Raw genomic sequence first — 24,622 nt, 5'->3', positions numbered from 1 at the left:
ATGTTTTCTCCAGTATAGTTTCAACAGACCTGAGAATCGTCAAAGAAAGCTCTGAAGAAAGTATTACACTGAACTCCCGAGAAATTTTCCAGGGAGCATGCAGAGACCACTATCAACTCCAAGTGGCATCCCTAAGAAAATCCCAGCTGTTCAGGAAGGGCACTGGCTCCAGGCACCACCTACCCTACCCCTGCAGTAGAAAGTGCTGGTCGCTGGGCACCACTGGCAGGCACAAAGCAGTTCTCGGCACACCTCCGTGTGGGTTTGGATGCATTTTTGGCTAGGGTTTGTACTAGAAACCCCATGTAATCACCTTGCAGTCTTCCTTTCTCCACTGCAAGCACATGACCTTGGACACGTGTATTAATCACTCCACACTTGCCACTAATCAAGTCAAGATTGTACAAATAGGGAATGGGGGGGGGGGAAGGAACATTTACATCAAGTAATTTAGCAGCATCTTTATTGCAACAAAGAACCTGTAATAAAATGCAACAAAACTAATGTTTCACTTTACATGATTAAAAGCCATGTAGCTGAAAATGAGAAAACCCATAAACTTACTGGAGTGAGACATGCAATTCTTTTTATACAAGTCAATGCTTAAAACAGCAGGCACTTTATATTCTAAAATTAAAGACCTGAACTCCAATTGTGCTGAATACAACATAAATTTGTATTTGGGTTATCCAGAAACAAACATACAAATATTCCTTTTTCTGTGAGGGACTTCTGAAATGATTACCTAGAACCGTCTCTTGACGAAATAAGAGAAGCAGGAAGCGGCACCTTGCACTAACGTTTCCATATTTTAGGCTGCAAGACGGATAGGTGAGGCTGGGGAGAGTTGCGAAAGTGGGAGTCAGGGAAGTTTCTTTATTCCTTTATGTCTGCCTGAAGCGGACACTCACCTCAAAACCTCAGTTAGATATGGCCATGTCTCTTTTCTTACTTCAACTAGCTCTAAGTTAGGCTCTCAGGCTTAAGCAAGCACTCTATTCTACACCCCAATTCCCAAATCCCTCACTACTAGGAAGACACATTTAGTCTAACAGTTTTAATTAACTTCAGAATGTCATATACTAATTAGAAGTACTGCTTCAGTAATAAGCATGCTTAGCATTTACTTCAGAATGGAAAAATTAACCATTTTATGTTATCTTTAAAATGTTTCATAGGAATATATTAATAAATACTTCTTTAAAAATTTGCCTTTTCTATCTATCATTTAACTACCGTGAGTCAGGGCATCTGGATGGAGTCTAGTACCAGCTGAGCAGTCACCGGCCGTGTGGCAATGGGTATATTTTCTCTTCTCTCTCTATGTCGGTTCCTCCTCCAACAGATGAGAACATTAGATTATATCAAAGATGCAAAAGCTTAAAAATTTAGGCTTCTATAATAATGGGAGATCTTATAGGAATCATTCCACCTAAAGAGAGAATTATGTTACAGACAGGTGGGCTACACCTTCTGTAAGGAATAAAACAAGTAGTAAAAAAAGGAAGCATCAATATCTGTATCTCATTTCTTTACAAAGTAATGCATGCCTTGTGACTCCATCCTCTAGTATGAGGCTTTGGAAATGAGCCAGGAACGGCATTGAGGGAAGAACCTTCATTCCAAAACGAAATCTCCAGACAAAGGGGAGACATAGTTAGCAATACCTTTCTGCTGCTTTCAGAGTGAGAAGGGCCCAGTCATGATCACAGATGAGCAGCTGTACTTGACTATTGCTTTAGGTTTTTGTAAATCAGTCCAGTGTAAAAATCACCTATTATACTCTTAATCCAATTCCATTCTCTACAGAAGGGTCTGTGAAAGTAGCCCACAAACAACTTTGAATCACCTAGGAAAGGCAGTTAGAAATGCAGATTCCTGGTCTCCACCCAAATCAACCAAATTTAAAGTTCTAAGCGTAAGGTTCAAGACTGCATTTCTTTTTCTAAGCATCCCAGAAGATTCTTAGATTGAGTCCTCGCGCTCAACACGTAAGCCACCACCCCTGCCGATGGTTGCTCAAACGCACCTACTTATCAAGCCTGCAAAAGCCGCCCCATTTGATACTTAACCTACTGCTTTTTGGTTCTTAACCAAAACTGTTGCTACTTTTATATGCTCTTGCCTTTTAAAATGTTCCCCATTGACAGGGTACAAATAGTTTCAGTGAGATTTCTACTGATTGCTTGGATGGACTAGGATGTTTTCCTCATCGGTTTTTAAAATAAAACTCAAACTGTCTTTCTGCAAGTGAATTCAGCCCTGTATTTTTCCCCCTTACACAAGGAGAATGGCATTTAATGAACTGGGGATTATAACAGAGGCATTCCTTGTGATATGAGGAAAGGAGAGGGAAGATGCAAAAGGAAAACACTGGTGAATTCAAGAGCACATGAGGTTCTTTTAGGTTTGTTTTGGTAAAATGAGAGACGCCGTTTTGAACAAATAGCTTTAACGGGCAAGAGGTTTCAAATGAGTAGATGTCTAAAAGCCACTGTATACCATTTCTACTTTGCATATTATATAAGGATAGATCCCTGGGGGCCAACCAGTTCACAAACAAAAACCACCTTCAATAGTCAGATATATACTTAAATCAAGGGGGGAAAATACTTTCCTGGGAAGAAAAATTACCCAAATCAATTTAATTTAACATTGAAAAAAATATAAACAGACCTTGGCATGGGAAAATATAAACAAAGAAATCAATACATACACAGACAATAAGGAAAAGTGTGGTACCTATGATACAGTATAAATACACAAACAGCAAAACCCAATCCCCTTCCCAAGGACAGAGCCACCAGGTCACCTTGCCATTTCTGGACCTCCCCCACCTCCCACTTGGCCCTCAGTGATGAATTCACCTCTGACGCACAGTCATCATCCTTCCTGATGGAGGCTGTGCTCTCTACGGGAGAAATCTACTCTGTAGTGGCGAGAAAGAAAAACAGCAACTTTTTTGGAGCATTGTTTAAAAGTACTGGTAACAACTTTCCAAACACTGAGGCTTGTGATAAAAAGGGTCCAACTCATAGGTATCTTCTTTGCCGCTGGCAACGTGACCCATCTAACACCCCAAAGACTCCAAGATGACAGATTCCAATCAGCACCTGAAAAGCCTATGAGCTCCCTTAACAGTCAAGTGCTAGGGCTAAACCAGGAAATGTCATGGCCATTCAAGAAGCTGCTTAGAGGCTTTGAACACTGAAAAAGAGAGCCATGGCTGGCTGGGGATCAGTTTGTGGTAAAGAAGTTGTCTGGAAACCTCTTTAAGCTCACAATACCTAAATTATGCTCAAATAATTTAAAAAGGATAGAGAAAGTTTAAATTTGTAAAGTTTCCAAAATTAAGAGGAAAATAACAAAAACTTAGAATTAGGAAAGTAACTAAGTAACTTTTTCTCCCTGAATAACATCGGTCTGTAACTGCGCTGGTTAAGAGAGTGATTTCTTAATCCTGGTTTCTGTAACTAACATTCTAGGAGTTTCAATTTCAACCCCCCAAAACTTTTGCATGAGTATTTTTGGTCAAATTAGACTTGTACTTAGTTGTTAAGCAGACCCTCCTCTCCCTGTCATTTTACACACCCTAGCATCCCCAACCCTACCACAATTCCCTTCCATCACCTAAAATTCTGAAACCTTTCAATAAGGAAAGACCCAATGGAAACTGGCACCACTAAATTTTCTGAAGAGTAAGGTGTACTTTTTCCTTTTCTTAAAGGAGAAGAAATTGCCTGCAAATATTTAAGCTCTAACCATTTAAAATTTTTCCGCCTGTAATTATCAGTATTGTAAGACTAATTAAACCATGCTACATGTACAGTCACTTGCCTTTGTATGAAAGGAAAAGCCCACTCTGTCGTATCATCAGAGAGAACTATTTATACTAGATACAGTTGAAATTGGCTAAAATTGGTCAGAGCTTGAATGAAACAAAATAAGTGTCTTTAGGAGGCCACTAAGTTATCCTTGAAAAATCATTAATGACTGGTTAAGTCATAGGTTTAATAGTGATTAGTTCATAACATGCTGGATACACCCCAAGCAATGAAGCATAAGCTATTCAATTACATTTAAGTGCTATCAAATCTGTAACTAGTCAGAGATTCTGGAATTGAACCAAACCAATCACTAATATCATCATATTTTAACAAACTCAGAAGTATACTGTAAAAATACACTAATTAAGTCCATGAGGTTTATAATGCTATTAGAAGTGAAAATAAGGTAGTATGGATATATGGTGCTAATGTCTTATTTCCTTCAGTGATTCTCATGGTATTGCTGGGTCCTTTAGAAACAGGTGTCATTCAATTTTGGGTGTGTATGGTTAAGGTATTAGATTACTATCCACAAGCTGTAGACGCCTGCACGGCACCGATTATACTTTCCGGAGGAGATGTTACATGGCAGGTACCAAAATGTGTTGATCAATTCCGTGTTTTCTACTGATTAAACCTCCTCGTTTGGTTAAACAGCCAGTGTATACCAGAGTTCTACACAGGTCAAAATTATATCACTTTCAGAGCAGCAATACGCGATCCAAGGTTTTCTTGAAGGTAGTGCAAAAGATGCAGTTCGTAATGTTCTCCAGATTCAGGGACTCTTATGCTGTGTCTCTCCTGAGGATAGATCTTAAACAACAACAAAACAATCAAAATACAAAAAGTAAGAATTTAATAATACACCTCCTTCCAAAGCTTTCCAGAGAGTTTCAACAGGATTAATAATATGGAGCCCAGCCTCAGATAATACACACATATATCCTATCTAGAGGCCCCTCCCCCTTTGAAAAAACATTTTATCTGAGAGAGACAGAGAGAGTGTTCGAGTGGAGCAGAGAGGCAGAGAATCTTAAGCAGGCTCCACGCTCAGCGCGAGCCTGGTACAGAACTGGAGCCCATGACCACCATTATGACCTGAGCAGAAATCAAGAGTCAGACACGCAACTGACTGAGCCACCCAGGCACCCCTATAATTTCCTATATACCATTAGGCTTACAGAAGGATTTATCTGTAGATCATTGGGGCGCCTGGTGGCTCAACTGGTTCAGGGACCAACTCTTGATTTCAGCTCAGCACTTCGAGCCCCACATCAGGCGGTGAGCTGACAGCATGAAGCTTGCTTGGGATTCTCCCTCTCTCATTATCTTTGCACCCCCCCCCCCCCCCCCCCGCTCACATTCTCCCTCTCTCAAAATAAATAAACTTAAACACACACACACACACACACACACACACACACACACACACACACACAACCTCTCTATAGATCAGTGGTTCTCCAAGTGTGATCTACAGACTTCTGGGGTCCTCAGAAACCCTTTCAGGGGATACGTAAGGTCAAAACCACTTTCAGAACAATTTACCTTTATTCACTGTGTTGGCATTTGCACCGATAATGCAAAAGCAATGATGGGTAAAAAGTGTCAGTGCCTTAGTATGAATCAAGGCAGTGACAATAAATTGTACTACACTTGTAGTAAAAACAAAAATGCCAATTTCACTTAGGTAGCAGTAAAAATTAGAATTTTATGAAACTGCAACCCTTGAATAGTTGTCTTTTTAAATATTCTGTGGTGATAAAGTGAAAAGAGTGCAGAAAGCAAGTCTGCTCCAGGACGTCTCAAGGAGAAGCACCACAGGCCCAGCTGCAGGCCGAGATGCCACTTCGTAAACGGAGCTCCATTTTCAGTTTGGAACAATGACTGACGACCATGGTGACTCAGACCGGGGTGTCTGGCAAACACCTGCTCAAAAATGAATGAAGTGAGCTGGTCACCTCAAGGACAACACTGCTACCAATGATAAACTTTGAGCTTTTGAGGGGAAATCAGAATTTCGAAAACTTGTGGAGCGCCTGGGTGGCTCAGTCAGCTAAGCGTCCGACCTCAGCTCAGGTCACGATCTCGCAGTTCGTGGGTTCGAGCCCCGCGTCGGGCTCTGTGCTGACAGCTCAGAGCCTGAAGCCTGTTTCCGATTCTGTGTCTCCCTCTCTCGCTGCCCCTCCCCTGCTCATGCTGTGTCTCTCTCTGTCTCAAAAATAAACATTAAGGGGCGCCTGGGTGGCGCAGTCGGTTAAGCGTCCGACTTCAGCCAGGTCACGATCTCGCGGTCCATGAGTTCAAGGCCCGCGTCAGGCTCTGGGCTGATGGCTCGGAGCCTGGAGCCTGTTTCCGATTCTGTGTCTCCCTCTCTCTCTGCCCATCCCCTGTTCATGCTCTGTCTTTCTCTGTCCCAAAAATAAATTAAAAACGTTGAAAAAAAAAATTAAAAAAAAAAAATAATAATAATAAACATTAAAAAAAAAAAAGAATTTTGGAGAACTTGTATCATGAGCCTCCAAACTTACAAACATTTCTGGTGAGATCAGAGGTAATATTAATATATGTGACCTTAAAAATATTCTATAATGAAAGGAGTCAACATTTAGAAGACTGACGTCACACAGTGAACCAGTATTTTCTAGATGCCCAATGCATGTACAAAAGATCCATTTCAAATATAAGATCCAACAAATTTTAACGTAACGGAGTATGAAACATTAATAGATATGGCTTCAGATTCCCCACTAAAACTAACCTTTAAGAAACTAAGATTTGTCCAGTGTTGGTGTAGTATCAAAGAAGAATATCCACAATTACCGAAAAGGCTAAAATATTCCTCCCCTTTCTTAACTACATATTCTGGGAGGCTGTAGTTTCTTCACACGGTAGTCCCCCCCTTATCTGCAGGGGGCACATTCCAAGACCAACTCTGGATTCCTGAAACTGCAGGTAGTACCAAACCCTGTATGTACTGTTCCCCCCCATCTACACATACATATGATAAGGTTTAATTTATAAGTTGGGCACAGTGAGAGATAAACAATAGCTAATAATGAAACAATCATAACAACATACTGTAATAAAAGTTATGTGAATGTGGTCTCGCTCTCAAAGTATCTTGCACTATGCTCAGTCTTCTTCTTATAATGCGAGATGATAAATGTTTATGTGATGAGATGAAGTGAGGTGAATGATGCAGGCATTGTGATAGAGCGTTAGGCCGCTATTGACCTTCTGACGCTATGTCAGATCAAGAGGATCGTCTGCTTCTGGACTGATCGCAGCTGACTGCGGGTTAGCCGAAGCCTTATAAAGTAAAACTGCACATAGTGGGAAACTACTCTCTACTTTAGCCAAAACAACAATTCCCAACAGGTTGCATGTGTTGCATATGAGCAGATAGGAGAATCTGGGTGTCTTTCTTAAGCCAGACATTAAAGGGATTTTACAAAAATGTAAAAACAATGCTACTTTTCTAAGTAATTTTTTGTTTGTTTTGGAAAATAGTTTTTCTCTCCCACAAAAACTGTGATTTGTGCTAACATGCAATAGTTTATTACTGTTATTTAAAAATATATTTAAAAATTTTTTTTTTGTTTTGGGGCTGCCTGCCTCAGTTGGAAAAGCATGAGGCTCTTGATCTTGGGGTCATGATTTCAAGCCCCATGTTGGATGCAGACAGAGATTACTTAAGTAAACAAGTAAATTTTAAAAAAACAGAATCTTTCTTAGTTTTAATATCTTATATGAAAATGGTGACAGATACAACCCACATAAATGAAAGTTCTTTGGTATGTAAAGGGATCCTGAGACCAAAATGCTTGAAAACTGCTGCTATAGACAAATATCTCGCAGTTTACTTACATAAATGTCAACTGAGACATAAAAATGGACAAAGTAGGGGCACCTGCATGGCTCAGGTGGTTAAGCATCTGACTTTGGCTCCGGTCATGATCTCACGGTTCAGGGGTTCGAGCCCCACCTAGGGCTCCGTACTGACTGCTCAGAGCCTGGAGCCTGCTTCCGAGTCTGTGTCTCCCTCTCTCTGTGCCCCTCCCCAACTCGTGCTCTGTCTCTGTCTCTCAAAAATAATAAACATTAAAAAAATTCTTTTTTAAAAAGGGAAAAACAATATTTTTCATTTCTTAGGAGCACATAATCTGTGAAAGAAGTACAAAGGAGGAAGAAAGAAGGAACAAGTTTTAAAACCCCCTTTTTTGAGTCAGGAGCAACAGAGGTGGTTACTTTGCTGCTTTCTGTTCCAATGTCAATATAATGTAAAATTAAAAGGTCTTTAAAAACCAATGATATCAAGTAGCACTTCCTCACCCTTCCAAGGGGAAGAAGAAAAGCAAAGGACACTGAATGGACTCCTGTCATCTTTTCCGTGATTACAACTGAAAGCAGATACAGATACACCAGTCATATAATCCAATAGGCCAGTTTTTAGTCCAACTGCCACAGAATCTTAATTTTTATGCAACTAGAGGCACTGCTACCTATGTCTATGACTTTAGATCTCTTAAGCAGAGAGAGGCCACAGCTGAAAATTTAGCCTTACTCCATAGTTTATTATATTTCAAAGTAATCAATCACTAATCACTACTTAATTCCATCAGAAGATGAAGAACTCACCTGTAAATCATAGGGCTTTCCAGCCCTCACTAAAAAACTCAGTAATATACTGGTGTGTGCAAAATGGACATTCTCATCCAAGAACCCATGTAAAAGTAGTAAACGATTTGGTCTGGAGAAATGGAAATATCAGAGGATTAGGCAAAATAGAGTATTTGGGAAAACCACTTACCTCCTTTAATCACAATTACCTATTAGTAAATATAGTTATGTAATATATACAACTATATACAGTTATATAACATAATTATATGAAAACATATAACTGTATAATAATATAATCAGTGTTAATAAAGTTAACTTCTACTATAAATGTTAAAATAAGAATTCAACATTTTCAATAAATTTATAATATATTAACCAGATACTACATGTAACAAAAGATTAAAAAAATTTTTAATATGTGTTCAATTTCTTATGAAGATATTAGCATATATCAATATAATAATTATAGCCTGTCCATAGGGAAAGAAAAATCATAAACATTATCCATAAAATATATTTAAGCAGAAACAGAGTATTTTCTACCTTGAAACAGTTACGTACTTATTAAACTTCTTTCAGCACCCTCATTGCTTCAAATATAACTTATAAAAAAACCAAAGTGTATGAACTGGCCTGTAACTCGGCTCTGAGAAATAGCTATGCCACTCGAGTATTCTTTAGAATATTAGTCTTGGTTTTGCAGTATTTGTAGTTTTCATTATTATTAAAGACAAATTTTAACACTACAGTTTTAAATTTATAATCTTAACTTTAAAGCTTGAACTTACTCAGAGGGAAACTTTTCTGCTTGCATGGCCACAGATCCTAAGTAATAGCCCTGTTCATTCTGGTCAGGGTGGCCCATGTAACGTTCCGTGTAGCCTGTATCATAGAAGATCCACAGAGTGACTGGGGCCCCAGCAATAGCAACCTACATAAGACAACAATGACAATCAAGTGTGGTCCAGAAAAGAATGGCTAGCAATGAGAAAGTTTAACTACAAATTTAAAGGCTAAAATTATCCTTAGGCTTTTGCCCCACATGCCCAACTGGGGCATACATTTCTGAGTTAGGCAACTCAGAAAATCAAAGTGGAGTGCCAAGGTCAAGAATTTGATACTTTGTGAGTCAGTTAGCTTCATGTTCCACAGGCATGCCACATACCAAACCCCTAACCTGGGCTAGTTGAAATATATACACGGGACACTTTGTTGAAAGGGGAGACTGAACTAGAACATATGAATGCCTCAGTGTAAACTCATTCCTGCTACTGGGGAAAAAAAAGTGTGACAAGTGTCAGCTTTTATATCAAAAAAGCAGTCATTTCTTTCTTTTTTTTTTTTTTTTTCAGCCTCTACTGGGAGTACAGAATTTTTAACAAAAATTATGAATGAAATATATTTAAGCACTAAATACTTCCCTCATTTTAAGGTCCCCACAGTTTTACATTTAAATATTCTAATTATTTGGACAGCTGCAAGCCTGGGAAAATTATGACAGTTTTCAGAGTTCATTTTGTGGTTATTATAAAGCTTATGTGAATATACATGCAAGAACAAAAACTCTATTATTTTAATTCTTAAGATTATTTTCACTGTAAGATAAAATCATGTTATTCAAATATTAAGAAAGAAAAACACTTCACAATTGCCATTCTCTTAACAACTTTTAGCATCTTTATTTCCTTCTGGCGTATTTTTCAAAGAAGTTGTTTATAAAATTGTAACCAACATTTACATATTTAATACAGTAGTCATTCAATAAAGATTTATTTAGGACCTACTATGTGCCAAGCATTATGCTTGGCTACTGAGGATAGATACAGTGATGTGCACACAATCCCAGCCCTCAGAGCTTTCAGTCCGGTAATTAAATAAGTAATTACAATCCACACTGTGTATGTTTTACTAATCATGGCTATATCCCATAATCTGTGCATGTCTATAAATAGCCAATAACTGGTTATCAAGTTGACATGTGTTTTTTGTTCTAGATACAGACATAGACAAGTAAATATATATTTCACATGGCTATCATAAGTTGACAAGATCATCTATTATCTCGCATGACTGCAGATACATACACAAACTCTAACATTCCATAATATTGCCAACCCTGTAAGCCTTCAAAAAATAGGCATTTTCTCAGATCCTCAATTTATAGAAGATTCTACCCTTACTACAAAAAGAAGTACAATAGGAAGTCACATACCCTAAAGATATCCGACCTCTGCATTAATGCCATCAGGGAGAGGTATCCTCCATAGGACCAGCCATGGATGCCCACACGATCTAAGTCAATGAAATCATATTGAGAAGCTAGATATTGGAGTCCTTCCACCTGATCGTCAATTTCTATTTGACCCTGTCAAAAAAGGGAGAACATTTCACTCATTCTGATGAATAGAAGTCTCCTTGTAAGAGTGCTTTTAAAACTGATAAATGGGTTTTACTAAAAAATACCTGTAGTTTTTAAAGAATTCATTATCAATTGACATTCTGTTGGCCGAAAAAAAAATTTTTAACTCTATTTAGAGAGAGGGGCCTATAGCTTCCATTGCTAGCCAGTCCAGAGTTGTGTAACCCCTTAGTCCTAAAGTTCTTTCCTACTAAGACCCAAACTGTTCCTGGTGTATGGGTATCTCCCCTTGCCATTTGTTCTGTTGTCTGCTAAGAGGTCAGCGTCTTCCTTGTAACAAGCCTTCCTATACCCAAAGACAAAAAATTAGCCCCCTTAAGTGGTTGACTAATTTTACTTCTTTTTAAAACTTAATGCACTACAGCAGAAGGAATCACTCTGGAGGTCTTTCCTCCTATTTCCCCGTTATCGATTTCTAGGAATTGAACATACACTATTTCTTTAAAGTCCTATTAAGTCCTCATTCCTACCACCACCACCCTGTCTGTATTACTAGGCCTGCCAGTGCACACAATCTCACTTCACTGAGCCAAAAACAAAAATAAAAACAAAAAAACTTACATGAGAATACAACATAAGGTCAAAGAACTGGCTGTGGGAGAAAATCCCATGTCTTACTCAGCATGTCCAATACACTGGCAAACACAGTAACTGCCTTACTGTGTAAAAGGAACATCGGATTCTCATCATTTCCCAAAGCAGCAGAAAGGACATGGGGCATCTCTAAAAGGTAGCATTTAAAGCTTCCTGTAGAGAGAAAGAGGCTTGTCACAAGGAAGGCACTAATCAGTTGATTTCTCTCTTCACAGAGGACAGAACAAATCTCAATTATTCCTCTCAATAGGGGACAGGATGCTGAAAACTAAATGGTGCTGCCTTCTGGCTAAGCTGGACATACCAAATAGAAAGAGAAGGTACTTCTGTGCAAAAGTGGTTCTATCTCAGCTCCCCGAAGTTACATACAGGTGGATGTGAACTAGCCTAGTGAATATCAAGTTGCATCATCCCTCCCACCCCGAACACTCTCGCTCTCCCTCCCTCTCTCTCTGTCTCTCTCTCTCTCACACACACACACACACTCTCTCTCTCTCTCTCTCTCTCCATCTCTTACGGCCCCTTCCCCCAACTCTCTTTCTCTCTCTCTCTCTCTGAGACTTCACACCAAACAATGAACCAAAAAAACAGAAATGTCTTAAAAAAGAAAAATGTTTGTATGCTCACACACCATTTTATATTTAAAGGCGCCTTCAAATTTAAGCCCTCGGTGACAGGATCCCCTGTTGTCTATCACTACAACCACATAACCCAGAGAGGCTAGGGTATTCAAGCGGAAATACTTGACTCCTTTAAATCGATTATTCACCAACTGCACCTGAGGAAGAAATACAATTTCAGTGAAATTTATTATACGGTAATATAAAAAAAGCATTAAGTGACAGGATGCTGTGAAAAGTAGAAAGCTTGAATTTTTTGTATTATTTTGCTTTTAGAATGAAATTTTATTTTCTTGTGGCAAGAACACTTATCACAAGGTGTGCCCTTTTAACAAAATTTTAAATGTACAACATAGCATCATTAATTGTAGGACAGTAGGATACAAATCTCTAGAACTTATTCGTCTTGCATACTTGAGACTTTATGCTCGTTGATTAGTAACTCCCCATTTCCCCCCTCCCTGACTTGTTTTTAAATTAACTTGATATTCATTACACACAAGACAAGAGATGTAACCTATCTCATAAAAAAGTTGATAAGATCATTACCACTACCCTACAGAACTATGCCATTCAGATGACAGAGACAAGGATCATTTTTTCCTCCCTATCTATCTCTTCTGGGATTGTCCCTGACTAGCAGTGGAAAAATTCAGTATTTTAAGGAAACACTGTGACCAGCTCAGCTTCCTTTCTCCTGTGACACAAATCAGTGCAAAAGGTAGGATAATTCTTAAATCGCTTTATCACCCTAGAACCTAATACCTCAAAATGACTGAGAAATTAAATGTAGTTTAGTGCCTCAACAGAAATAAACTAGTGAAAAGAGGACTTTAATTAGAGGAAAGAAGCTGAGAGAAGTTCAGCGTTTGGTGGACACTAAGACCACACATTAAACTACGACAAAAACGGTTCTGGCAAAAATGAAAGAAGTTTTTTCTGGCTGAAACCAATGGGAAAACCAAGTCAGCCACAAGTTAAAAAATAATCAACACATCTTCACACAGTAACTCTACACTGAGCATTTACTGGGCTGGACTGGTGTGCGTGTGCTGTGTGTCTAGAGAATCTTCTCGTTTTGAACTTCTGCATATTCAGTGCCACTGTAACCACTGTAGCGACGGCCAAACTGGTCTTCCTGTTTCTACTCTTGCTCTCCTACAGTCTACTCACTTGGTAGCAGAGGGATGACTTTTAAATGTAAATTTGGTAAGACTTTATAGCTTAGCTCCCTGAAACCGTAAAGAGTTTAGATCTTATTCTAAGGTCCTTACCATTGCCTTTGAAACCTTGTATTATCTGACCTTTGGCTATTTCTCTGACCTCATCTCATACCAAATCCCTACTTACTAGACTCTAACCCTATTATCAACCATATCAAGTTGACTCTAATCCCCAGGACCTTGACATTTACTGTTCCCTCTGTCTGGAATACTCTTCCTTCAGATCTTTAACACGGTCATTCCTTCTCATCTTATGTACCCTCAGAGACAGTCTCTGAACTTCCTATCAGAACTTCCATTTTAGTCACTTTGCCATCGTCTTTCCCAACAATTACTATTTAAAATTTTTTTAAAATTTGTTTTATTTTAATTACTTATTTTAGAGAGGGAGAGGGTGTGAGTGGCTGAGAGGGGCAGATGGGGAGAGGGAGGAGAGGAGAGGGGAGGGGAGGGGAGGGGAGGGGAAGGGAGGGGAGGGGAGGGGAGGGGAGGAGAGGGGAGAGGAGAGGAGAGGGAATATCTCAAGCAGGCTCCATGCTCAGCACAGAGCCCAAAGTGGGGCTTGATCCTACAACCCTTTGATCATGACCTGAGATGAAATCAAGAGTCGGACGCTCAAGCGACTGAGCCACCCTCCAAAGAACACTTCCATTATATGAAGTGATATCCTTTATATGTCTACTCATTTATTATTTTCCTTATTTAGCTCCATGAGGGTGGGACCTTAGTCAGACTTGTTCGCTATGGTATCCTCGCTGCCTAAAATAGTACCTGGGACACACTAGGAACTCCAATAACTATTTGCTGAATGAATGAATAAAAAATACAGACAGGAGAATGATGTTTTCCCTTTCTTTAAAAAAAAAAATTATTTTTTAAAAACTTGAATTCCAGTATAGTTAATGATGTTTTTCCTTTCTATCTTGGGAGAAGGGGCAAAAAGGAAGGGAGCGGAAAAAAGTACTAGACATAAAACACAAAATAACTATGTAAAGAAAACTACTTCAGTTCACTTCTTTGCCTGTTGTCATGCAAAAAAATGGCCTCAATTGCCTGATATGAATTTCCCTTGAGAGCCAGTGTTTCTGCCTTTGTAGCCAGAGGCCTGCTACTTCTGGAAGAAGGAACTTAAACGTAATGACCTCTGGCACTGAGGATTCAAAGTTCTTCTTCAGTATCCATTCTTCAAAACCTGTGTCCTGCTATCACTTAGGTCGCTCTGGTTGTGCACTTCTATTTACAGAATGTGGCACATAGGAAACATCACAAGGATTTGTTAAATGAACATTTAAAACATACAGCTGTTATCAATGAAGAGTTTAAAGAACTAAGCCTGGATGACTTTAACTGGAAATATTTGTTGCTTTTCTTGGATTTCACTTTTGTCCAACTACAGACATTGTTGCATTTAGTGACAAAGTAATCCACTTTATGTTACAAACTGCGATACTGTTGCCAATCAACAGATTCCCACTTTGCACTGAATATACTCGGAGAAAGAACACAGTTTGGATTGCTTACAAGATTTAATCAAAGTTCACAAGGCTTTCTGTGCTATTAAAAAAGATGTGGCCTTGGGGTGCCTGGGTGGCTTAGTTGGTTAAGTGCCCAACTCTTGGTTTCGGCCCAGGTCTTGATCTCAGTTTTGTGAGTTTGAGCCCCATGTTAGGCTCTATGCTGGCAGTGCTGGGCCTGCTTGGGCTTCTCCCTCTCTCCCTCTCTCTCTGCCCACCCCCCCCCCCCCCAACTTGTGCTATCTCTGTCTTTCTCAAAATAAATAAGTAAACTTAGAAATAATAATTAAAAAAAGATCTGCTCTTGTATTAAGGAATATCTTCATAATTAACCCAAATGGAGTCAACAAGAGGATGGATAATCCCAGTGCGTTGAAGGGCCAGAGGCATTCTATCATGCAAAGTCTCTTGGGGAAATCTTGCAAACTGAACAGAGTATTCTGAGAAGAAACTGTTTCTGTAAGTGTAAGTATAGTTGTACTCATAAAGTACTCTAAACAATTAAACAATTTTATTTTAACTGCATTGGCTAAGATTTTTTATTATGGTAAAATATACGTAAAATTTACCATTTTGACCATTTGAAGTGTACAATTCAATGGCATTAAGTATTCACCCTGCTGTGCAACCATCACCACTATCCATTTCCAGAACCTTGTCATCACCTCAAAGAGAAACTCCGTATCTTGTTAAATAACTTCCTATCCCTTCCCCAGTTCCTGGCAACCTGCATTCTACTTTCTGTCTCCATGAATTTGCTTCTTCTAGGTACCTCACACAAGTGGAGTAATACAGTATTTGTCCTTTTGTGTCTGGCTTATTTCACTTAGCATAACGTCCTCAAGGTTCACCCATGCTGTACCATGTGTCAGAATCTCCTCCTCTTTAAGGCTGCACAATGTTCCATTATATACCACGTTTTGTTTACCCATTCATATGTCAAAGGACACTTGGGGCGCTTCAGCTTTTGGCTATTGGGAGTAATGCTGCAATGAACGCTGGTGTGCAAGTATCTGTCCAAGTCTCTGCTTTCAGTTCTTCTGGGTATATACCCAGAAATGGAATTGCTGCATCAGACTTAACATTATGTTTAAAGAACTGCCATATTATTTGCCACAGCAGCTGCACCACTTTACATTCCCATCAGCAATGCACGAGTTCCAATTTCTCCACGTCCTCAGCAACATTTGTTATTTTCCTTTTTTCTTTCTTTTTTTTTTTTCATAATAACTATCCTAATGAGTGTGAAGCAGTATTTCATTGTGATTTGGATTTTCATTTCCCTAATGACTAGTGGTGCTGAATATCCTTCTATGTGGGTTAGACTTTTTAAACATAATTGGTAATGAGGAATAATATAAGGATTCCTTTTGGCTTAAAAATCTACACAAGCAGTTAGTTTTTATAGTGTGTTTGTCACATACCTCATATATCACTTCTTCACTGGAAAGGAGAAACATCCTTCTTACTCAGCCTTAATATCAAAATAACGTAACAAAAACATGTAAAGCTTCTGAGAGTATCCTGTAATTTCTCTCTTGAATTTGTTTTAAGCCTTTTTTTAAAGTTTACAAAGATTCAGCTTCAAGTTTTTAATGGAAGGCTAATTTAAATGTTTATGATTTCTGTGTAGATGAGTATAATACAAATGTGAATCATGTTTGAAAAAAATCTTAACGATGGCAAAGTGATTTAACTTGATATATGATCGTCATTGCTGAGATTTTGTGGCTTATATAGTTATTTTGCTTTTATTTTTTGGATGTCCTTTTCTTTCTTTTCTTTCTCTCTCTCTCTTCCTTCCCCTTCCTCCCTCTTTCTTCCTTTCTCTCTCTCTCTCCCTCCCTCTTTCTTTCTCTCTCTCTCTTTCTCTCTCCCTCTCTCTGTCTCTTTCTTTCTTTCTTTCTTTAGCTCTGGGGAGCCTGGGCAGCTCAGCTGGTTAAGTGCAGCTGGTTAAGTGTCCAACTCTTGATTTTGGCTCAGGTCATGATATTATGGTTTGTGAGTTTGAGCCCCATGTTGGGCCCCACAGTGACAGTGTGGAGTCCACTTGGGATTCTCTCTTTCTCCTTCTTTCTCTGCCCCTCCCCTGCTCTCTTTCTCTCAAAACAAATAAACTTAAAAAAAAATAATAAAGCTCTACACCCAATGTGGGGCTTGAACTCAAGACCCTGAGATCAAGAGTCGCATGCTCTACCAACTGAGCCAGCCAGGCACTCCTATTTTTTGGATATCTTAGCATCTAAATACATTTCCAAATACTGGATAACTAGGTATAATTATAAAGGATATTTACTGAGTCAAGAGCTGCACTATAAAAACAGTGTAATTATATTCTAATTTCTTCAAGGGCCCAGTTTAAGATAGTCAATAGACATTTTTAAAAAGTGCCAATTAACCAATGCACCTACCCCAAATACTTTATTTACTCTGATAGTCAACAGAATTTACTTAATATTTACATGCTAATATTTCATCCAGAAAAAGGAATATTACAGTGTAAACTCTTATAGTGTTGAATAGAAGTATAACAGTTGCCTTAACTAGATGATAAAAATATTCTAGTCTGCTTGAGAGATACAGACTTAGAATGGAGAGAGGTAACTCATTAGGCTACCAAGGCTTCTGCAAATATCTATTAAGATTCTTTTTTCTTACCAAGACAGTTAACTATTTAATTTCATTTCCCAAACAAGATTCTTCTCTACATAAAAGACAACATATATACCTACTGACATGAATATTTCATTCTCCAATGACTGTTACAGTCCTACTGTAAATTAAGAAATTGACCCTTATTTACACATTAGCCATGTAACAAAATCCAACTTCTAAACAGGAATTAGAACATAAGCCAGAGTCAGTAACAGCAGAGGCCCAACAATGTTCACATCTTAACTTAAACAATTGACGAGACATTTAAAATACAAATCACCCCCCCCCAAAAATATGTGTGTACACACACACACACACACACACACACACACACACACACACACACACACACGTATGCATATAAATATGCCCACCTGAGAGGTGGGTGGAGGGATGAGTGAAATAGGTGATATCAGGGGATTAAGGAGTGTACTTGTGATGAGGGCTGGGTGATGTGAATTGCTGATTCACTATTCTGTACACCTGAAACTAATATAACACTGTATGTTAACAATACTGGAGTCAGAATAAAAAAATTAAAATAAATAAACAGGCCCACCTGAGGACCACCATATATGAACAGCACAGTGGGGTACTTCTTTCCAGGTTGTAGATCATGAGGTTTGTACAGCATCCCATACAATGTAAATCCAGTAGTACTTTCAAAAGAAAAAATTTCTGGAGGGGTATAGTCAGGCAGAGGACCTACGAGGAGATAACAAAAATGAGTATGTAAAGGGAGTTCTTACAGGAGCTCCAAAATCTGCGAGCAAGGAAAAGAAACCATAACCCACAACTCTACACACAAATAACTGACCATCTCCCTTTCAGGTGGTCAGCAAGAAATTGAGCAAAAACATTTATTTTTAAAAAAGAAAATCTACTGAACATATCACATTACCTATTTCAAAAGCAGATACAATGTATTCTGACTAGTCCATGGAGCCTAGGAGGTATTTAGATGCAGCACTATACAAGTACTTAGTGCTTGGTTCAGTGTAACTTAATGATGGTTAAGCCATATATCTGATTAGAAATTGGAAGCACAAATTTAACTCAGTCAATTTAACTTGCTCATAGCAGGTGCTCAATAAACATCTGTTTCTGATCATTAGAGAATAAACCTAACCAGGACCCAGAAAAAAAGAAAGTCACAATCAGTCTTTGGTTTACCAAAGCTATAGAGACCTACCCTAAGAGTGTATATTGGATGATGTTACAACCTAAGCAGAGATCGTCACCATATTACAAATCCTACTTGTGGACAACAGAACATACCCTGTGGTTTTGCATTAAGTTCTTAATCCCTTAGCACATATTCACGAGTGAAAATACTTAACAGGAAAAAGAACTTGGGGAGAAAGTAGACTAAAGATATGCAAAATTAGTCCTTTTTTTAAAGAAATCAAGCATTTAAAAAATAGATAATTCTGTGTTCTTCACTCTTACATAGAACAAGCGTTCTATCTTTTATTAAGATGGCCATTGCAAATGCTTTAAAAGAAAGCATTTCTGGGAAATCATCCAAACATGTGAACAAATAGTTTTCAAGCTGATATTGTGACTATTTTATTCTTATTTTCAAAAAGGCCTTCCAGGGGTGCCTGGGTGGTTCAGGCCGTTGAGCATCCATCCGACTTTGGCTCAGGTCACGATCTCATGGTTCATGAGTTTGAGCCCTGCATCGGGCTCTGTGCTGTCAGTGCAGAGCCTGCTTTGGATCCTCTGTCCACTCCCCCACCCCGCCTCTCTCTGCTCCTCTCCCACTCATGCTCTCTCTCTCTCAAAAATAAACATTAAAACAACCAACCAAACAAACAACAAAAAAAGGTCTTCCAGGGGGCACCTGGCTGGCTCAACTGGAAGAGTGTGCGACTTCTGATCTCAGGGTTGTGAGTTCGAGCCCTACATTGAGTGCAGAGATTACTGAACTTAAAACAAAACAAAAACAAAACAAAACAAAACAAAACAAAACAAAACAAAACAAAACACAATCTTCAAAAAGGCCTTCCAGACCTGCTCCTGCCTGAGTGGGAGGTTAATGCATCTTATTTGGTGGTTGATAGAATAGGAAGGGTGGGATCAATCAGGAACTCAGCCGCTCAGGGATAAGTGGTGGTAAGAGATGAGAAATGCGGACATATGAGACAGGTTTAGTGCACTTATGTACTGATCCTACTTAAAATCAGGTTCAGGGAAATGAGTACCTGCTGAATCCAAAATGGTGGCCCAAAATTCCTTTGTTTTGCAAGTTGGGTCATCTTCAGGACTTGATAGCTTGTAAAGGGACACACAGTGTGGATTCTTCTGGTTACTATACTTACTTATAAAGAAGTCACAATGCTAGAGAAAGGAGAAACAATTACTTTTTCCCTCATGGTGCCAGAGCAGGAGTATGGTTAAGAGTCTGATCATTTATGTCCATATATGATGCTAAAGTTAAAACCTGACTTTTTAAAGTTTTTCTTCAGAGAATCAGACTTCTGCAGGCCAATTTCACTGATTTTCACATTACTCAAATGGAGTATTATATGAGCAGAGAGTTTTTCAATTGATAGGAAACCCTTTTCCAACAGGGACTTAATACCTGGCTGATGCAGCAAGAGTGGGAATAGCCACGGTCAGTCAGCCTTGTCACCTCTCCAGGATTTACATAACTGACCACATACAGGTGATGTTCTAAAGGAGAGTCCTTGGTGCCTTCAAAATACACCAGTTTCCTGACTTCATCAACCTGGATCTGCCAAAAAACAACAGAAAAACCAGTGCTAGAAGGACCTTGGCAAGGGCCAGTAATTCAACAAACAATTTCCAATCATTTGAGTCACCCTTTGACTTGCGCCTCTTAAAAAATTTTGCCACAAATGTTAATAAACCTGAGTTGGTTTTGCTTATGACTTATACCTAAGAATATATCTTTCCCGGAAAGAAAAAGGACACTTGAATTGCATGCTATTATTAGAATTTCCTATATGGTAAAAATGTGTGCTTTTCTTAAAATACAGGAGTTATTTCAATAAAACATACCTTATAGGGAAAAAAAATTCCTACATTGCAGGTTAGGCCAACCATTCATACGTACTTAAAAGACTCTAATTGTAGCATCCTGTATTTTTCTCAGTGCAGTATTAATTTAGGCAGTACTTTTTTGGCCTTTTGTACAAACTTGCAGAAGTATTTTATCTATTGGGTTGGGAAATAACTGAACTCAGTTTCAATACTGGTATAGTTTGTAAATAAATGTAGGTAAGATCTTTTTAAGTCTTTATTCAGAACTCAAAAAACTAAGTGCACTCACAGCTGAGTTCACTTCATATTTTTCCCAAATTACAGTAAGTGTTTAAATAAATGGCTTTTATTGTCTCTTTAAAAAAATCTACCAGCCTACTCAGTGTTCAATGAAATTCAAATTTTTTAACACAGCAAAGAAAACATGGATACATTTACAAAAGCAAGTATTTTCAAATGCCACATTTTCTCCAGGAAGCTTCTTCATTATCAAACATATTTTAGCATACACAGGAACAGAAACACAGTTGAGATTAAGTAAGCCCATATGAGATATACAGAAAGGATACAAGTGATAGGAAATGCCAGAACAAACATTCATGAAGCTTCACAGGTATGCATTGATCTGTGCAAAAGGTTGGGACAGGTTCTGCTCTGGACCTAGCAGCTGGGGGTCAGGACTTTCAAAACTGAAGAAATAACTGGTTAATTTCTCACCCCGGATTATAATGGTATTTTTCTTTGTTTCATGTAACTACTTTATTCAAGAAAAGTATCAGAATCACTTTGAGGGGTTTGTTAAGCAGAGGGCTGGATCCCACCACCATTATTTCTTTTTTCTTTTCTTTTTTAAATGTTTACTTATTTTTGAGAGACAGAGTGTGCGCGGGGGAGGGGCAGAGAGAGACGGAGACACAGAATCCAAAGCAGGATCCAGGCTCTGAGTTTCCAGCACGGAGCCCAACGCAGGGCCCAAACTCACGAACTGTGAGATCATGACCTGAGCTGAAGTCGGACACCCAACTGACCGGGCCACCCAGGCACCCCTCCCCCATTATTTCTGATTCAGGAGGTCTATGGTGGGCCTGAGAATTTACGTTTCTAAAATGTTCCCAGGAGATACTGAGGCTGGGCAGTTGGTCCAAGGACCATACTTTGAGTACCACCTCAACAGTGAGTACATGGGCTTAAAAGTCTCAAAGCATTAGCCAATTACTGCCATTAAATATCTTTGGGTGGGAGGGGCACCTGGGTGACTCAGTTGGTTAAGCATCCAACTTTGGCTCACGTCCTGGTCTCATGGTTCGGGCCCTGCGCTGGACTCTGTGCTGATAGCTCAGAGCCTGTAGCCTGCTTCAGATTCTGTGTCTCCATCTCCCTCTCTCTGCCCCTCCCTGGCTCATGCTCTGTCTCTCTCTCAGAAAGTGAATAAACATTAAAAAAATAATAATAATAAAAATCTCTGGGTGAGAACAAGGTCACTGGCAAAAGCAGAGAATGAAGAGGTAACTTAAAAAAAATAAAGCAGGGATAGAGGGGAATACAGAAGGGTAAGAAAGAGAGACACAAGCACATTACATAAGTAAGCATGACAAAAAGAAGAAAACTGCTGCACATAATGGCAAGTAGCAGGAAGATGTTTAGGTTGCCCAAATGAGGTTCAGATTTACATAAATACAATTCTGGGGTTTCCTTGAGTATTATCCAACAATTACAAAGCAGGAAGTTTACATCAGTGTAATTTTTTGTTATCAGAACTTGTTATCAGTGGAAATCAAACTTTAACAGTTGCCTATGATATTCTAAAGTTTTTCCCAACAAAACCAAATCTGAGATGTGGATCTTCACTTTTTCTCCTTCATCACATTGGGGACTATGAGTGACCTCTAGAGTAGCCAGTATACCAGTATACATAATCCTTCAATAAATCTCCAAATCAATTTGAGGGAATCATAAGCCTTCACTAAATCCTGGTAGCATGTATCAACTTAACTATGTATCACACCTATAAAGGATGAAGTTCTTAGAGAGCTCACGAAACTGACCACCTAACTGAAAGTTGAAACAAACACAAAATACTGTGAAAGGCAAAAGAATGAGAATTCACCGAAATGATACAGAAAACCGCACGCTGAGAGGAAACAGAGGGTGGATTTTCCCCCTTTTCCCTATCGGTCTACACTCTGTACATAGGTCCATCACTCTTGGCAGGTGGTGGATAAAATTTTACATTTGTGAGATAAATAGGTAAGTAAAAGAGAATCACCTCAGAAGTAATAAATGCAATTTTTAATGTAGAAATGACATGAGCAGTCTATAAGAGACACAAACATAATTTTCAAACAATATCCCAACTCACTTTTGCAGACTCAGAAAGTATGGCCCAGCCCTTTCCTTGTTAAGTAGCAACATTATATTTGAAAACACTGACCTTAAGTAACCAGTACACATCTGATACCAGAGCTATAAAATGGGGGAGATTTAGAACTTAACTGAAGATTTTCCCCTTCTAACAACTTGAGTCCTTTAAGTCCCTAATTTAATAGTTTCAAAACATCGGGGTCATATGAAGTTGCACTACTGCTTTTCAGTACCGCATAAACACAGCAGATGTTGACCAAACATATCAGTAGAATAAGAGAACATACATTAGATCCATGCCGGCCAAGAACTTCCCATTCACCACTGGTAATTGCTATTTCCTCTTTGACAGGACACTTGAAATCACCTAAAGATAAACATAATTACAATTCAGCACTCTATCAGACAATAAGCAAATGACTTACAGAATAAAGAACACTATTCTAAAACTCTTCTTTCCAAAAACGTATATTAAAAAATTCAAGTTATGTCTGGGGTAATAAAATGTTTTGAAACTCAACAGAGGTGGTGAATGCACAACACTGAATGTACTGTTCATTTTCTTTTACTTCTTAATATTTTAATTTTTATTTTTAAAGTAATCTCTAAGGGTGCCTGGGTGGCTCAGTGATTAAGCATCTGACTTTGGCTCAGGTCATGGTCTCACAGTTTGTGGGTTCAAGCCTTAGCGTTGGGCTCTGTGCTGACAGCTCAGAGCTTGGAGCCTGCTTTGGGTTCTCTGTCTCCCTCTCTCTCTGCCCCTCCACCGCTTGCACTCTCTCAAAATAAATAAATAAACATTAAAAATAAATAAATACATACATACCTACATACATGCATACATATATACATGTAATCTCTACACCCAACCTGGGGCTTGAACTCACAACTCTGATATCAAGTGTCACATGCTCTACTGACTGAGCTAGCCAGGCACTCCACCACTGTTTAATTTAAAATGTTTGTTTAAAATGTTTATTTTAAAATGGCTAGTTCAGGGGTGCCTGGGTAGCTCAGTTGGTTAAGTGCCCACCTCTTGACTTGGCTCAGGTCAGGAGCTCAGGGTTCACGAGTTCAGGCCCTGTATCAGGCTCTGTGCTGATAGAGCAGAGCCTGCTTGGGATCTTGGTTTCCTTTTCTCTCTCTGTCCCCCACCCCCACCAAGTTGTGCACTCACTCGGTGTCTCAAAATAAATAAACTTATAAACCTTAAGATAAAATTAAAAAAAAAAATGGCTAGTTTAATGTTATGTGAACTTCACCTTAAAGTTTAGCTATTTATTTTCAGAGAGAGAGAGAGTGAGAGAATCTCAAGCAGGCTCCATGCTGTCAGCACAGCACCTGACGTGGGGCCAGAACTCACGAACCGTAAGATCCTGACCTTAGCTGAAATCAAGAGCCAGACACTCAACTGATTGAGCCACCAGGCGCCCCTCACCTTAATTTAAAAAAAAGTCTACAGTTAAAAAAACCCCGTTACAAGTCTTCACAATACTCTGCAATAATAGTGGAAGGATCCATGTAAATCAAATGAAAACAACAAAATAGATTCTGATTACAAAGCCAGAAAAGAATTCAAAAGGATTTGTATTCCTAGACCTTTGATCAGACAAGGAAGTCTAATGGGTTAACAAGGCATTTCTTCTAGAAATGCAACAAAATACTTAAAAAGCCACAGAAGAAAAATTTTAATAGAATTGTTCTTCATCTGCCAAAAAGTATACTAGGTATAAACACAGTAAATGCCAACATGCCCCACTGTCTTTACAAGATT

At 38.8% G+C, this 24,622-nt stretch overlaps 1 protein-coding gene across 4 annotated transcripts in view; it reads right to left on the bottom strand.

Moving 5' to 3' along the window:
* Positions 1–446: 446 nt before the first annotated feature.
* The window catches only part of DPP8 (dipeptidyl peptidase 8), a 68,991-nt gene continuing 44,815 nt past the window's right edge, over positions 447–24,622 (bottom strand). For 3 of the 4 annotated variants that reach the window (XM_023255181.2, XM_023255182.2, XM_023255180.2), the window contains 9 exons: positions 23,136–23,215; positions 20,066–20,218; positions 19,686–19,821; positions 18,038–18,183; positions 12,098–12,244; positions 10,666–10,818; positions 9,242–9,384; positions 8,469–8,580; positions 447–4,640 (listed from right to left, as the gene is read on the bottom strand). In XM_023255181.2, coding sequence (XP_023110949.1) covers positions 4,518–4,640; positions 8,469–8,580; positions 9,242–9,384; positions 10,666–10,818; positions 12,098–12,244; positions 18,038–18,183; positions 19,686–19,821; positions 20,066–20,218; positions 23,136–23,215 — 1,193 coding nt within the window. In that variant the 3' untranslated portion in view covers positions 447–4,517. Of the gene's footprint in view, positions 4,641–8,468; positions 8,581–9,241; positions 9,385–10,665; positions 10,819–11,453; positions 11,620–12,097; positions 12,245–18,037; positions 18,184–19,685; positions 19,822–20,065; positions 20,219–23,135; positions 23,216–24,622 lie in introns of those variants that run through there. The other variant, XM_023255184.2, reaches the window with a different exon arrangement.

This window comes from Felis catus, chromosome B3, assembly GCF_018350175.1.
Source record: "Felis catus isolate Fca126 chromosome B3, F.catus_Fca126_mat1.0, whole genome shotgun sequence".
NCBI lineage: Eukaryota > Metazoa > Chordata > Mammalia > Carnivora > Felidae > Felis > Felis catus.
This window is presented reverse-complemented; position numbering and strand designations above follow the sequence as displayed.